Raw genomic sequence first — 17,326 nt, 5'->3', positions numbered from 1 at the left:
ATATCTCATGCACTGAAGTATCCAATATCTTCAAATTTGGTGACAGCCTACATTAGGGGATTACGCGAGACACCAGTTTATATGGGTGACCTTGACCTTATTTTCAAGGTCACCATGACACTTTGAACACTTTTCAAACTCTTCTTAGCGCAACATCTCATGGACTGTTGTACCCAATGTCTTCAAATTTAGTGACAGCATACATTGGGAGATTATGCAGACACCAGTCGACCTTGACCTTATTTTCAAGGTCACCACGACACTTTGACCACTTTTCAAACTCTTGTTAACACGATATCTCATGAACTGTTTTACCCAATGTCTTCATATTTGGTGACAGCCTACATTGGGGGATTACACAGACACCAATTTATTTGGGTGACCTTGACCTTATTTTAAAGGTCACCACGACACTTTTGAACACTTTTCAAACTCTTCTTAACGCGACATCTCATGGACTGTTGTACCCAATGTCTTCAAATTTAGTGACAGCATGCATTGGGGGATTACGCAGACACCAGTTGATTTGGGTGACCTTGACCTTATCTTCAAGATCACCACAACACTTTGACCGCAGTTTAAAGGTGATATCTCATAAAATATTGCATCCAATGTTTTCAAGTATGTTGACAGCCCACATTGGGTGATTATGCAGACACCAGTCATATCAGGCATCTTGTATGTGACCCAAAAATAAAAAGTAGTAAATATAGATACAGTCAAATTCCATTCTTTCGATGTATTCGCATAGGTATGTCTATGGGGACATTGCCATATCAGTTTATCTAATGATTTCCATATCACTAATAGGGATTAGCAAACACTTGTTGTAACTTTGTGCCCGTCCCAGTGTCGACTTGCCATGTGCTTCTCAAGATGGAGGATGGGTGCCTCACGCTATGCTCATATTTTCATTGTCTTCCATTAGGGTTTTCAATGTTTGTCGGGCTTGCCATGTGTGGTTATAGTGTATTTATGTAATAATAATGGTGTATATGTTATATGTTTGATCTATTACACATTCGTTTAGCAGGTTAGGGTGTTTGTCCGCTGCTAGCATTTTATATATATGCGCTATTAGTCATTATTTTATAGTCATGTTGCGGTGGGTGCAGCCTGTTATTATCTGCTGTTATTCATCTAAATGCTTACATTATCTTTCACATATATGTGTCAGTTATATTAGCATTAGTTGTTTATCTCCCATGCATGTTTTGTGTATTGTATATTCGGGATACACTGTAGGACCTGGCTTTTCACTTTTTGCGGTTTAAAACCTGTGCTACGTGTCATTTGTCCATTCCCATCAAAGATACACATGATGCGTGTTTACAATGTTTGATGGAGGGTAACCATGAAGAACAAGGTTGCCCGGTTTGTGCCTGTTTCACGCCTAAAACAATTAAGTCTTGGCGGGCAGATACGCTGTTTTACAGCAATCTGATCAGGGCAGGGGGTGATATCTGAGCTCAGGGTCCCCCGTCCAAGCGTTCACATAAAAAGAAGGTGCCTTCTGGGGCCTCCTCGGACTCGGAGTCAGCTTCTAAAAAAGCCAAGGTAGTCAAGGAGTCCTCTCCTGCCCCAGTCTCTGCCTCCCCTGCACCTCCCGTTGCTCAAGCACCTGTGGTAACATTTGAAGCATTATCAAGTTTGTTTCAGGAACAGATATCGTCCGTGAAATCATTGATTGACACGTCACTGTCTGGGTTCTGTAAGGAGCTCAGCACGCCTGTCATCTGGGACGGATCGGGCACATCTGGGATGGTTGGATGTGGCCCGAGCGGGGATTGCTCCTTCCCCTGGGCAACTTGATCCGAGCTTGGGCTCAGGTGATAGTTTGTCTAGGGCACCTTGTGTCGACCTAGTTTCGGGCTCAGGTTTGTTGCAGGCGATTCAGTTACACCTGACGCTGACCGGCTCAGGGCCTCCATGGCGCTCCCGTGTGCAGTCTGGGCAGCCTGGGAATACTGTAGGGGCAGGTTCTTCCCGGGCACCTCGGTGCCCCGGTCTGGGTTCCACTAGGGGGCAGGGCGACTGGAACCTCATGGCTCCACTTGACCTTTTGAGCCCTCGTGTTCGGCATCAGTGGCGCCCTCGGTGACCTCTCCCGGTTATGAGAGTCCGTTAGCCAAGGAGTGTGCAGATTTTGACATGGAGGAGGATGAGGGGAGAGAAGTCCGAAGTCGGGGTCATGTACTCCTTCGGGTCGTCCCTGCGGCAAGTCCGGGGAGCGTATCGCGGACGTGCTGCCCCAGGTGGCTGTACTTGTACAGCGCCCAATCCCGCTGAGTTTAGGCTCCCAGGGGGCTTTCGCGCCCAGCCGGGTCGCCGGAGGTGAGGCTCTGCATTCTGCCATCACTGGTGAGTGAGGTAGTCAATCCTCTGCTGACTGGTTCCCATTCACGATTCGATTTACCGGACGTTGGCAAGCAATACCAGTTGGGGGAGGAGGCACTATTCGAGCCACCAGTGGTGGACGAGTGTGTGTTTGCCTCTGTTACCCTCCGGGGTCGTCCACTTCCTCCCTGGCCTCGGCCAGGCAAGGCATGCGGCTTCCAGGCCAATGCCCCAACGTTTAAGTCTACATACCGTTCCTTTGAGGAGGTTTACTGGTGTGCAGCACAACCTTTCTGCTTTGCAGGAGCAGTTAGTGGATCAGAGCACTAGTGGTGACAACTCGTGGGCGCCTGTGCTGGCACACCAAATCACTGACATACACTCTCATCTAGCTTGGGACAGCATTAGGTGCTGTGCCAGCCAGATGATGGGTGCAGTCATGGGCATGCGCATGCTTTGGCTCTCTGTGGCATTCTATTGGCCGGCCACACACTGCTTTCTCTGCTATTCACAATGGGGTCTTCTCTGTTTCCTGGGGTATTGCAAGTAGTACAGGAGGCCGCGGAGGCGGTGTCAACCTTCAAGGATTCTAAACCCTTGTTGGAACACCCTTCCACTTCTTGCCATCGGCCTTCCACTCTTGCGGCCGCTTATCCTTCCGCCCCGGTGAAGGAGCCTGCAAAGTGGACTGTCCCTTTCCAGAGCAAGTGGAGCAAGAGAGCACGAAGCAAGGGCAGGCCTGCTCAATGGCAGCAGCCTTTTCGGGGCAAGGGGAAGCCAGCCCGGCTTCCCCCACACAAGCAAGCAGGAGACTTGCTGACTGTGGGGGTGCATTGCCTTCTGCCAAATGTCCCTGTAGGCGGCCGGCTGTCACTATTCCTTCAGGAGTGGGAAGCAGCCACTTCAAATCCCTGGGTCCTGTCCACACTCAGGGATGGCCATTTGCCACAGTGGAGGCGAGATCCACCGTCCTTCTCTGGGGTTCAGCCAGTGCCAGCCTCCAGAGAGAAGGCGGACGTTCTCCGTGCCGAGGTGCAGTCTTTAGTGGACAAGGCAGCCATCGAGGTGGTTCCGGAAGGTCAGCAAGGAGAGGGGTTTTATTCCACTTACTTCCTAGTGACCAAGAAGGACGGAGGGTTCAGACCCATTCTGAATCTTAGAGGGTTGAACAAGTTAATAGAGGTGCTGTCTTTTCAGGATGGAGACACTCTGTTCAGTGATCTCATCAGTCGAGACAGGATTAGCTCACGACTCGGGCCTATGGTCGGAGCAGGAAGTCAGCCTGCACATCAATGTGCGAGAGTTGAGAGCAGTCCGCCGGGTGTTCGAGAGCTTTCTGGAGTTTGCTCGTAGCCGTGTGGTTCATCTAGAAATGGACAACCAGACAGGTATGGCTAACATCCTAAAGCAAGGTGGCACGGTGTCCCCGTCACTCCTTCAGGAGGCGTGGCAGTTTCTAATGTCGTGCGATCAGTTCAACATTTGGGTTTTGCCTGTTTATCTCCCGGGGTATACAACGTTTGTGCAGATGCTCTCTCACGGTTTATACTAGCCCCACACGAGCGGATGCTCGATTTGGGGATATTTGGGATTATCTCCCAGTTGTTCGGGTCGTTCCAGGTGGATCTGCTTGCCTCTGGGGTGACGAACCAGATACCAGTGTTTCGTTCTCGGATTCCGGATCCGAGAGTGATAGCCAACGCCGCCTTTTAGCTCGACTGGATGGACAGGGTACTGTGGGCGTTCCCACCAATACCACTGATTTCCAAGGTCCTGTCGCAGCTAGCCGCTCAACCAGCTTGCCTACTTGTGGTCCTTGCTCCCCTTTGGTCGGCTCAAAGCTGGTTTCACGGAGGGATTCCACAAACATTCAGTATGAGGATAGATAGGCCTGTTATGCGCACTGGTGTTTCAGCAGGGGGATTCTCGATCCCTTTCCTGCAGATTTAGTCTCTGTATTAGAATTCCTCCAGTCTCGTTTGGCAGCCGGTCTAGCAGATTCAACTGTTCGAGGATATTCAACAGCTATTTCGGCTTTCCATATTCCTGTTGACGGTGCACTCTTGGGGCAGCACCCTCTGGTTCAGCGCTTTTTAGCAGGCGTGGACAGAATCCGTCCGACTGTCCGGCAGACTAGTCCCCCGTGGGACTTGTCAATCGTTCTTGATTGGCTGTCCGATCCTCTGTTTCACAATCTGTCGGCTCTTTCCCTCCAGCTGTTGACATGGATGGCAGCTTTTCTTGTGGCGGTAACTTTGGGCAGGCGGGTAGGCAATATTCATGCAATGTCAGCTGACCCCGCGCTAACTGTTTTTCACAAAGACAGAGTTAGCGTTCGGTTGCCTGGTACTTACCGTCTTAAAAGTGATAGCACTTTCATGTAATGGTGCCTATTGAGCTCCCAGCTTTCACGCAGCCTTCCCCACCCGGTACCTCTCTACGGCGTGCTAACGTCTTAGATGTCCGTAAGGCTTATATCAAACAAACAATGGGTACCCGTAAGGATAACCAGTTGTTTTTGTTATGGCGGGGGCAAGGCTGGTCTTCCGGCGAACAAGCAGACCATTTCTAGGTGGCTTGTCTCTGCCATTTTTATGGGTTATACTCACAAAGGTCGTATTTGAAAGCTCATTCGGTTACGGCAGTTGTCACATCAAAGGCATACGCTGCAGCCCTGCCCATTGAGGAGATCTGCTTCACGGCTATTTGGAGCCGACCGAGTACGTTCATCCGTCACTATCAGCTTGACAGACACTCTAGCGAGCGTGCTCGGTTCGGTCAGTCAGTTCTCTCCATTTGGCAGGGTTCCACCTCTCTAGCCGATTGAGCTTTCGAGGTTTTATGACGAGAACCAATTATCTGCCGTTTTAACTGGTGTCGGGTATTTAAAACTATTCTACCTTTCCCCTTGGTGTTATGGGGGTGGTTTTTATCCCATGTACTTTGCATTCCTCCGTACTGCACTAGACCAATTGCCTTGGAAACCTTTGCTTGTTTAGGCAAATTTCTTCTTGGGTTTATTGCTAGATTCCCTTATCTTCGCTCGATGCCCCGGAGGCGATTGGCTTAAAGCTAGTGGACACCCTGGCTCATGCCCCCACCAGGCTTTGGTGGACACGTGACCAGGTAAGTGAGATTTTTTCGCTATTTTTAGTTTGGGAATTCCTATTGTCATCAGGTTTGTTCTACGAGACAGAATGCCACACCCTGACTCAGTCTTTAGGAGTCTGTCTTATGCTTATAAGTACCCCAAGGAGGAATATATGAAAAAGAATCGAATAAACCTGTAGAGGTTGCAGATTCTTTTAAAATATTCCTCCTTGGGGTACGGCCGCCCACCTCCCCACATTCTGTCTGATTACGTTCAGCATGGAAAGTGAGGTACGAGGTTATAGTCTAGAGTTCCCTTCTCTTGGCTGTAGGGGTCCGTTGGGCCCTGAAGGGGTGGTCTCACAAGACAAAAACATAGCTTTTTGTTATGTAAATATTTTATTCAAATATTGTTACAACTGTCGTCGGGATTTTAAATGGACATTTAAATGCTTATAAGTACCCCAAGGAGGAATATTATGAAAAAGAATCTGCAACCTCTACAGGTTTGTTCAAATTTTAGCATGTGTATTTACAAATGACTCCACTTTCATGTGTTCGTTTTGGAGTGACTCAACTTCCTTTTGGTAATTCTTGCTTCAGAATCTCCTAGAAGAAGGAATTTATATGATCGCCCACCAACTAGAAGTGGAAGTGGCAAGGAAGATGAGGAGGAGCCTCCGCAGCCGGAGCCAGTAGCAGCTAAACCTAAGCCAGGTCAGCTGGGGAATTGGGAAGCTGGAAATTTGGCATCTGAAAACTGATAAATTGGGGGCGTGGTGGGCGAGCTGTCTAAGGCGACGGGATCTAGCCCACCTGTGACCGGGTATAAAACCCTTGGAGTCAACTTTGTGTGCAGACTCTTTCAGTGTTGTCACAACCCCTAGTGTACAGTACACAACCCTGTGCACTTAAAAGAACCCATGAATCCGTTGGTAAATGACCAGATAGTGGCCACATGAATACATGCAAACTCCTAGTTGCGGATACAGCAACATGCAGTAAACTTGGACAAAGTACTGTGACTTTGTGTCCCAGTCTACTCAGCTGTGAATGGGTACCTCCTAAGAATGGGAAAGCCACATTTACTTGGTGCATCTAGTGATTGCTAGAGTAGCATGATCCCCAGGGAGTTGAGATTGATAAAATGGTGTGCCGTTTTGTTATTGTCTTTGGAAGTGGAACCAAATATCTTTTTGCACAGGTCGCGGGTTCGATCCCCGACTGCGTCATACCAAAAGACGTTAAAATATGGTACTTGTTGCTCCCTGCCTGGCGCTCGGCATTCATGGGTACAACAAGGACTGGTCTGCTCGGAGTCAGTATAATGTGTGTGAGTGGGGTATTCATGCTTCACTGCGGCATGGTATCTCAGTGGGCTAGCACTATAAAACCAGCTTCAGTCTGGGCTAGTACAAGCAGCTGCACGTACACATACACGCGCATCAGGTCGTCATATGAGCGAAATATTCTCCAGCGCGACGTTAAACCCAATTTCACCTCACCTCACCTCTCCTCATTTGGAACTTACCTGTGAAGATCTGGTTTAGAATTGGTCTTCAGCAACCCATGCTTGTCATATAAGGCGACTAATGGAATCAGGTTGCCAGGTTCGCCGACTTGGTTGACACATATCAATTGCGTAGATCAATGCTCCTGCTGTTGATCACTGGATTGTCTGGTCCAGATTTGATTATCTACAGACGCCGCCATACAGCTGGAATATTGCTGAGTGCTGACCTTAAACAACAAACCACTCATTTGGAACTTGGTTGTCTTAACCTCCTGTCTCAGACTGTGCTGCACAATATTTGTTTATTAAACAATTTAAAACATATTTATACCTCTTCTTGTCTCAGCTGTAAAGAAGAAAGATGAAGTCATCTTCAGCGATGAAGATGACTTCCTGCTTGGAATGGAAGAAAAGCCTAAGAGTGCAGAAAAACCCAAGAGCAGGCTTGATGACCTTGAGAACAGTCAAGGGTCAGCCAAGTCATTCATGGATGGGTTACTTGGGAAAGGTTCAGCAATTACACAATTAGAGACCAAAGAAAAGAAAACATTTGTGTTGGACACTAAATACTCCAAGCCTGAAGGTAAGGGATATACATGTACATAGGATAACCTTATTAGTGATGGTTTAATCGTAGATCTATTAACTGGCATAATTACATGTGTCTGAAGACTATCTACAATCTAAGTTCTCTTAATGTTTGTGTCTAGCTGACAAACAGGAAGAAGATGACTTTTTGTTTGGGAGTTACCAGCCGTCAGGTGGCCTCAGGGTCAAGGCCAGGGTCAAGGAGGTCAGTCAGGTGAGTAGTGATGGTGTAGAGGTAGCCTGTAATTCTCAGCCTGGCATAATCAACTCATGCTGAAAACAAGGACCATTCATAACCCATATAGTGAACAGTGTCACTGTTACAAATACAGTAATCTGATTTGAGTGTATTCCGAAATCAAATATATCAAGACGAGTTGATTCTGTTTCAAATAATCGGTGAGGATATTTTTACTTTCATCAACAAATCTTGGGTATTTGATCTTTGAAGACTCCAGAGTGTCATTGGAAATGGAAAATATATGTAATGAGGTTATGCAGTTCTGTTCTTGGTATGAAAAGTTTAATCATTTCAATAAAGGTTAGATTATAACAGATCTTCAGAGCTTTATGTACAACTAAATTAGTAAATAAACATATGGTGGCAATTATTTGCAGGCCATGTATTGTACCTGTTATGTCTCAATATGTAACGTTTCACTCTTGTACCTAATATTTATGAAATGAGATTGTTATTCAATAAGATTGACTCAAAATTCATTTTGATTGACTCCAGATTTCAAGATGACGATCTGTTTGGTGAAGATAAACCAGCGTCTAGAGGACGAAGTCAATCACCAGGGGACACTGCTAAGAAAGCGCCTGAAGGAATGGACTGGTTGGACTTTGACACAGATGATAAACCTGCTTCAACAGCAAAAACAGCAGATAAACCACCAGATCCCAAACCCACCGAAACAAAGTCAAAATCTAGTCCATCTGATTGGTTAGGGTTGAAAGATTCTGAATCCAGTGATGAGGACTTTTTCAGACCCAAAAGGACTCCTCCACCATCTAGCCAATCAGCACGCAGGACACAACCAGCTAAGGCAGAGCCTAAGAAAGACAGTGCAGATGACTGGTTAGGACTAGCTGACAAGAAATCTGAACCAGAGAAGAAAGATGTCAGTGACAAGCCAGTGTTTTCTAGTATGAATGGTGCTGCCAAACAGAATGATGACTATTTAGGTCTGGGCAAGGAGGTGGACCTGGATGATATCCTCACGTAAGTAGTCATTTTTGATATTCAAGTAGATCTACCTGTCACTCCTTTAAGGCCAAGAATTTCCAATACCCACCACCCCATGAGTGTGACGAGGGCTGACTAAAATGGGAATTGGGTGGTCACAGTGTGTGGTCATGTGTCATTAGAAGGCATAGATCATTAGGCGACCCAGGGGATGGCACTAGATGGCATAGATCATTTCTATCCTTTGCTGATTCATGGTTAGAATAGGCTGACCAAGGGCATTGGGTGGTCAGTGTCTGATCAGGTGTCATTATACCAGATGGCATAGATCATTTCTATCCTTTACCGATTCATGGTTAGAATAGGTGACCAAGGGGATTGGGTGGTCACAGTGTCTGATCAGGTGTCATTATACCAGATGGCATAGATCATTTCTACCCTTTACCGATTCATGGTTAGAATAGGCGACCAAGGGGATTGGGTGGTCACAGTGTCTGATCAGGTGTCATTATACCAGATGGCATAGATCATTTCTACCCTTTACCGATTCATGGTTAGAATAGGTGACCAAGGGGATTGGGTGGTCACAGTGTCTGATCAGGTGTCATTATACTAGATGGCATAGATCATTTCTACCCTTTACTGATTCATGGTTAGAATAGGCAACCAAGGGGATTGGGTGGTCACAGTGTCTGATCAGGTGTCATTATACCAGATGGCATAGATCATTTTTACCCTTTACCGATTCATGGTTAGAATAGGCGACCAAGGGGATTGGGTGGTCACAGTGTCTGATCAGGTGTCATTATACCAGATGGCATAGATCATTTCTACCCTGTAGCAATTCATGGTTAGAATAGGCGACCAAGGGGATTGGGTGGTCAGTGTCTGATCAGGTGTCATTATACCAGATGGCATAGATCATTTCTACCCTTTACTGATTCATGGTTAGAATAGGCGACCAAGGGGATTGAGTGGTCACAGTGTCTGATCAGGTGTCATTATACCAGATGGCATAGATCATTTCTACCCTGTAGCAATTCATGGTTAGAATAGGTGACCAAGGGGATTGGGTGGTCAGTGTCTGATCAGGTGTCATTATACCAGATGGCATAGATCATTTTTACCCTTTACCGATTCATGGTTAGAATAGGCGACCAAGGGGATTGGGTGGCCACAGTGTCTGATCAGGTGTCATTATACCAGATGGCATAGATCATTTCTATCCTTTGCTGATTCATGGTTAGAATAGGTGACCAAGGGGATTGGGTGGTCAGTGTCTGATCAGGTGTCATTATACCAGATGGCATAGATCATTTCTACCCTTTACTGATTCATGGTTAGAATAGGCAACCAAGGGGATTGGGTGGTCACAGTGTCTGATCAGGTGTCATTATACCAGATAGCATAGATCATTTCTACCCTGTAGCAATTCATGGTTAGGTTAGAATAGGCAACCAAGGGGATTGGCTGGTCACAGTGTCTGATCAGGTGTCATTATACCAGATGGCATAGATCATTTCTACCCTTTACTGATTCATGGTTAGAATAGGCGACCAAGGGGATTGGGTGGTCACAGTGTCTGATCAGGTGTCATTATACCAGATGGCATAGATCATTTCTACCCTGTAGCGATTCGTGGGTAAAATAGGCGACCAAGGGGATTGGGTGGTCACAGTGTCTGATCATGTGACACCTGGCGAGCTATTCTCGAAACGTTCATAGCCCAACAAACTTCTTAAGCCCATTCTTAACTACATTGGCTACGATCAAAGTTCGGACCCAGATGACATTCCTACCCTGTAGCAACTCATGGTTAAAATAGGAGACATAGTAGATTGGGTGGTCAGGCTCGGTGAGTTGGTTGATAGCTCGTCCTCATACCCTATAATGCTCATTGTTCATGATATCGATCACTGGATTGTCCAGGATCAAATATTTCGATATTGGTGACTGTGACATGAAGCATCATCTGTTTTGTTTACTGACTCTATTTCCTGAACTATTTCACTGATAGTGTCTGGGAACAAATCTCATGTAATTCTAAAGACATTTACTCACACATACTATTATTTGCTCTTGAATTGTACCCAGTCATCAAAAATGCAGAATTGCCTTTCTTTGATGAATGATGCACTTGATTCCTAAATTTGCACTGTTTATGTCTCTAGGCTTGTCAATGATCTCTGTACCAGTTCTTATGGCTTTTTGCCAAATTAGTCAATATGCAAGACATTTCTTTGGCTTTTGTCTCACATCAGACTGGGTTGTTGGGTTATACCCGAAAAGGGCATTAAGCAAAATTTCCTTCTTATTATAACCCTGTCAACTGCCACTCTGATGAGCATCTTTCTTCACAGATCAAGGCCAGACTCACCGGCCTTCAGGGGCCAGACTCCTCCAGCCTTCAACAAACAAGATGAACGAAACAAGGATCTTTTCACTCCTCCACCTACACGAGGCTCAGGGTAAGACTGACTGCCATTTAAATGTTTCAGGACTTGTCTTAAGGGAACTGTACAAATGATCATGCCATACTATGTCATAGGTGAAGCTGTTGGCAAAAATTCTAAAGGCACTGCATGGATCTGACTTGGGTACATAAAGTTACTGTGACATGCAAAACAGTGTCATTAAGAATGATGTCAAGAATCCTTGTCAACTCAGGATCAGATATTAAAAGTTACACACTTAAATCTTCCTCAGATTCAACTTCTCTCAAGCCACAGCAGTACTAAACAAGGACATTAAGCAGTGTTCACGAATGGTGTTTCAAAGTAACAAGACATTGGGTCCTGTAAGTTTCAGATGTCTGTCTGACCCATTGAAAATTCACAGGACCCATAGAATAAAATTAAATAAACATTTCAGATTTAACATTTCTCATAATTGGCATTGAAATTATTAACAAACATAAGATTTATAAACAGCAAACAAGTGTCACATATAACAACTTCAGTCAAAGTCATTGTGAAATATACAGTCAGACACTGGGGCCGGCGGGATGTAGACTTCTGTCTGACCGTTGGCGAATCTGCTGGATTTGTCAGAGGGTCAGACGCTATTCGTGAACACTGCATTAAGACCCACTTACATTTAAGTTAGGGCTGTAACGATGCATTGAACTATCGATGGATTGCAATTGTTGAGTGTCTGATAGCAACTGATCGATGGAAGAAATGAAAAACTGTCAATGCATCGATAGTATGTGTGACTCTCGATAGTTAAGTATTTGACTTCCGTTGATAAATGCTCAACGCAAAATACAGGAAGTTCCAGATTCATTCACTTTGATTTAGAGTTATCCGCCCCTGTTACCTCTTAAAAAACATAGCGGCAAAAACTGTTTACTTGATCTGGGTTTGAAGTTTCTTGTCAGTTATTAAAAGAGACTGAAACTACTTCAACTTGTTAATATTTCATATAAACTATATATTCATTGGGGAAATGACTTCAAATGAGACAGTTCATGGGAAAAAAAACTATTGCAATAGTTGGTCGCAATAGACTATCGCTATTGCAAAAGTTGTTTCCCCCTCAATAGCCACCCCTAATTGAAGCCATAGTGCTGATATTATAAGATCAGAATTCATGGTTAGGTTTCACACTTTAGATCAATTGATCCCTCGTTTGTTTTTTGTTTATCAAAAACTGTTGTGTTTTTATTCCAATGTATTCATCTTCAGTTCATCAGCTAAGGAGGACCCTCACAACAGGCAGACACGACAGATGGCTGATACAAGACCGGAAGATGGATTCATGAAAGGCAGAAGTGAGTGTAATCTTTTAGATACGAAAATAAAAAGAATGATTGAATTCCCTTCTATCTGACCCAATGAATGAGGCATAAACCCAGGAAACGTGTCAATTTGTGCCCAAAGTCTCTAGTCTGTACAAACTTGACCCCTAACCATGCTTTTAGTAGATTTTGGGTCATTATGTGGCCTAGGACTAGTTGAACTGATTATATTTAACAGGGTTTTAGTAACTTTTACTAGACAGGGCTTCAGAAAAGTGGCAGACGTGTAATTTAGGTTTAGTTGACAGTTAGATTCTGTTATGAATTAAGTCTCCATTATGCCTTGGGTGTAAAAAAATATTGAAAAATACAGCATCAAACCACATGTTGTTTCTGATCAGATGGTAATATACAAAACTGGTATGACACGCAATTTATTTAAAATTTGGGTGATAAATAAGATACCTTATTTGTTCTTGATACCAGTTTTACGAAATTTGTGAACTTTCTATTGTATTTGATTCTGATTCTCAGTCAGAGAAAAGCAATCTTAGCTATAAGACAATCATCCCATACTTTAACACTGACTTACAACGTTTCTATGACTAATATCTATTTGTGGTACGAGGCTCTTACCTTGTAAGTAAGTATGTAACACAGCCAAAAGAACATAGCTCTGTATGTCATTGATAGAGTTGAAATGTTCATCCTAATTACAGTGAAGCCTCGTTAATCCGGACGGTTGCGTTTCTCAGCAAATTCGTCCGGATTGCGAATCGTCCGGACTACTGAATCAAGACCCAAGTTCAAGCAAGAGTTGCTTCCCTTACTATTACAAAAACGACACGACTCTGGATAAAACAAATAAGCATTTAATGTAAAGCTTATAAAACCAGTGTCAATCAAAGTGTAAATGTACAGCATCTTCAGTCAGGAGCTTTTAATGTCTAATTAAAACAACAACCTTTAATTGACATTTCTCAAAAGTTAACAAGAGTTCATCTTGTCAACTCCATGACACCGAGTGTTTATTGTTTGAGGCCAGTTAAGTAAACATCGCCGGGAGGTGTTGTTATGGTTCGTGAACACGACTTACAGCGTCCGGACTGTGAAGCAATTTACTGTTTATTTTACTGATTGGTTACAGCTACTTACCGTCGGTTCCGGAAACCAAATTTCCGGATTATCGAGGCAAATTAAATAGGCATAGATTGGTAACAAGCTAAAATCGTCCGGGAGCGAGACATCCAGATTATCGGGGTCCAGACTAACGGGGCTTCACTGTATATGCACAGAAGGAGCAGCAGGATTTTCTCGACATGGAACGATGGACATGGATGATGAGGTGGACACAGGTCAGACACCAGGGCCTCCCCGTCAGTCCAAGATCATGTCCCAGGTGTACCAGCAGCAGCCCCTCAAGAGAGACGTCACTCAGTACACTGGGCCCTCTCACGACACGACCACATCAGAACGTACACCAGAAGTCATTAGAAAGGTGAATATATTGACTGTCTTTGTTTTGTCCAGTTTCCTAACTTTGAATTACTATTTTACTTTAGAATCAAAGTGATATTATGTAAGGTTAATTGTTACTAAGAATAAATATTCATACTGATAGTATATTTAAATTAAATGGCTTAAATTGGCCAGTCCAGCAACTTTGGATTCCAGGAGTCTGGAACTATGTGTGGATAATTGATGCAACTGCTTCATTGAACTTTTAATGTGTGAAAACTATTTCAAGTATTTGTTTGGCAGAGTTCATTAGTGAACACAGGTCCAGGTTACAGTCAGTCCCTACAGGACTTCCTGGAGGAGCCGGTTCCCAAGCCCAGTCCACGACACCAACCCCAGCCTCATCTCCCGGACTTCCAGCAACAGCAACATCTGCTACAACAGCAGGCTCAACTACAGCGGATGATGCAAGACCTTCAGTCACAATACCACACTTCCCCACAGGTAGTTTGAATGATTCATCTTAGTCTTAGTGATAATTGAACCTTAGCATGTTTATCCCCCGCCACGCGTTTAGCGAGAAGCGGGGAATATAGTATTAGGCTCTGTCCGTCCTTACGTACGCACGACCATACAAATTGGAATATCTTAAGAACAGTTAACTAGATTCTTTTCATATTTGGTATATATGTTCATCACAGTTAGGTCCCAGTCAGGTTTGGTGACCTTGACATTCATTTCAAGGTCACAAGGGGACTTTAACGTTTTACCCTTGTCAGCGAGATATCTCAAGAACAGTTCACTGGATTTTCTTCATATTCAACACCAAGCTTCATCTTGGGAAGGACCCGTAAAGGTCCAGGTTAGAATATTGATCTTCAGTAAAGCTTGTCGTAAGAGGCGACTAATGGGATCGGGTGGTCAGGCTCGCTGACTTGGTTGACACGTCATCGGTTCCCAATTGCGCAGATCGATGCTCATGTTGTTGATCATTGGATTGTCTGGTCCAGACTCGATTATTTACAGACCACCACCATATGGCTGGAATATTGCTGAGTGTGGCATAAAACTAAACTCACTCACTCATCTAAGGAAGACGCAGGGCCCTGTCGATTTTGATGACCTTCACATAACTGTCAAGGTCACTGAGACACTTTGAAGATTTCAGCATGTAAACCTGCATGTTAAGCTTGTCAGTGAGATATCTCAAGAACCAATCACTGAAATTTCTCCATATTTGACACCAAGTTTCATCTTGGGAAGACGCAGGGCCCAGTCGATTTTGGTGACCTTCACATATTTTTCAAGATCACAGCCACACTTTGAAAACCTGCATGTTAACCTACATGTTCACCTTGTCAGCGAGACATCTCACAAACAATTCACTGTATTTTCTTCCTATTTGACATAAAGCATCATCTTGGGAAGGTGCAGGTTGACTGGTCATGCTTTTGTTGACATTTTACTTCATCTTAAACTACAGCCTTCACTTTCTTTACTTTTTACATTTGATTTGATAATTCGCCTTAGTGACAATGCTTGTTACACTACTATCATCTATTAGACTACAAATTGGAAATGAACCAAATGTGTGCTGTCCTACGATTTTCATGATTCATGTGACTGTCTGCAACAGCAGCAACAAGTATAGTTTTGATTGGTCTTGTATACTAAACTAACATAGCCCATTCAATATTTCTAAAATCTATCAAAACAATGTCAAGAGATTAGTCGACTCAAAACGTTTCTGCACTTGAGTAATGCATTAATCTCTCATGTGGACCATGTTTCAGACTACACCTAGTATTCCCGTGCTGGGGTCAACACCCTTCCCATCAACTCCACAGTCCTACAACAGCATCAGTGGTCGTCTGGATGATCTTCCTGGATCTCTAGAAGAGGCTCAATCAAGGGTAAGCCTTATATACTATAGTGTAGATTGGCACTGGTGTCATTCTTTAGACATGTCTCCAAAATGTCTAATCACAATGATATTGAAAAGATGTAGTAGAAATCATAAAGCAATATTATAGACAAACATTATTTGAAACTCATTTGGAGTTCATCATCAGATGATAAATGTTCACTGTTAAATATTTCAAAGGGGATCTGATATCTTTGAATGATAATGTATGTCTGTATTGGATTGTGTTCTTATGTTAGATAAATTATGAAATTATGTGGTTTTCTTGTCAGATTCGAAAACTTGAGATAGAGAAACATTATGCAGAGTCATTGCTGGACAGTACACGGAGGAGATACGATGAGGAGATCGCAGCTATAGAAGCATCATATAAGTAAGCAATATCTCTGCTATTAGCACAAAGACGTGGCATTTGCTGTTTGTGAAATGTTTCAGGGAATTTAGTGTGTTTAGTTTCAGACATCATATATATAACTTATTTTGCTTTCATGTATAAAGATTGGTTTGAATGCTGGAAATATTTACTGAGGTATAGATTCAAAGAAACCTGATATAGTACTAGTGTTGATTCTCTGGGAGCACAGGTGGTCCAGTCTTCTAGCGTGGTGCAATTTGCTGTGCCGAATCGCATCCCTTGCAGAAACCTAAGTTTAAGGGTTCAAATCCCAGTTTCTAGGTTTGTCCGCACCATACCCACGGTGGTAAACACCTGAGACATGCATCCATTCAAACTTTCCTCGCACATTTAACTGACACACAGTTATCTAACTGGAATACTGTTCAAAGAGGAGTTAAACCCAACTCACTATGATTCTGTATTTCCTTTTTCAGAAACAGACTGCAGATTTTGGAAGATTCTAATCGCAAGAAAGAGACGAGGTAATTTCATTGTTCAGCACAGTTGCATGAATTCACATAAGTGCCTCATAAGATTCTCCAGAAAGGGACACTGATACCAATGCTTACAGAAACACTTTTTAAATATTATGTTGTCACTCTGGTTTGGATGTGTGTTGTATGTTTGTATGTGAATGTAGGTTGCGGAATGAGAACGAGCAGCTGATGGCCGACCACCTGGAGCGTGTGAGGAAGATGGAGCAGGAGAAGGCAGACATTGCAAACCAGAACTACAAGAACCTGGAGGAGGCGGAGCGTGCCCGAGCCCACGACATGGAGAAGCTGAAGGAACAACACAGGTACTGAGATAGGCTGAAAGAGCTGTACAGTTATTGGGGTAGAAATTTAGAATTTAGATGTGTACAGAAAATGACAATATCAAATTGTGTAACTGTTACACTTTTCAGATCATCAGTTGCTGAAATAAAGAGAGAACAAGAAGAGATGATAGAGAGGCTGAAGAAGTCCAAAAACCTGGAGATTGAAGCAGTGGCCAGTGCACATGATACTTCCAGGTATGTCATATAATCCAGAGGACAGGTACATGATGCAGATACAGTGATGTCTGATCCTACAGCTTGAAGCTCAAAG

General features: G+C 43.9%; 1 protein-coding gene across 1 annotated transcript in view; it reads left to right on the top strand.

Moving 5' to 3' along the window:
• LOC124282274 (fas-binding factor 1-like) overlaps positions 1-17,326 on the top strand; it is a 32,532-nt gene that overhangs the window by 6,793 nt on the left and 8,413 nt on the right. Inside the window, 14 exon segments of the mRNA XM_046718227.1 lie at positions 6,031-6,144; positions 7,287-7,523; positions 7,651-7,702; positions 7,704-7,742; positions 8,265-8,753; positions 11,078-11,185; positions 12,404-12,489; positions 13,752-13,954; positions 14,218-14,418; positions 15,708-15,827; positions 16,111-16,211; positions 16,670-16,717; positions 16,876-17,034; positions 17,143-17,250. Coding sequence (XP_046574183.1) covers positions 6,031-6,144; positions 7,287-7,523; positions 7,651-7,702; positions 7,704-7,742; positions 8,265-8,753; positions 11,078-11,185; positions 12,404-12,489; positions 13,752-13,954; positions 14,218-14,418; positions 15,708-15,827; positions 16,111-16,211; positions 16,670-16,717; positions 16,876-17,034; positions 17,143-17,250 — 2,065 coding nt within the window.

Source organism: Haliotis rubra, unplaced genomic scaffold, assembly GCF_003918875.1.
Source record: "Haliotis rubra isolate DU_JTF1 unplaced genomic scaffold, ASM391887v1 Scf297, whole genome shotgun sequence".
Lineage (NCBI taxonomy): Eukaryota > Metazoa > Mollusca > Gastropoda > Lepetellida > Haliotidae > Haliotis > Haliotis rubra.
Note: the sequence above shows the minus strand (reverse complement) of the source record. Positions and strands in the feature narration are given on the sequence as shown.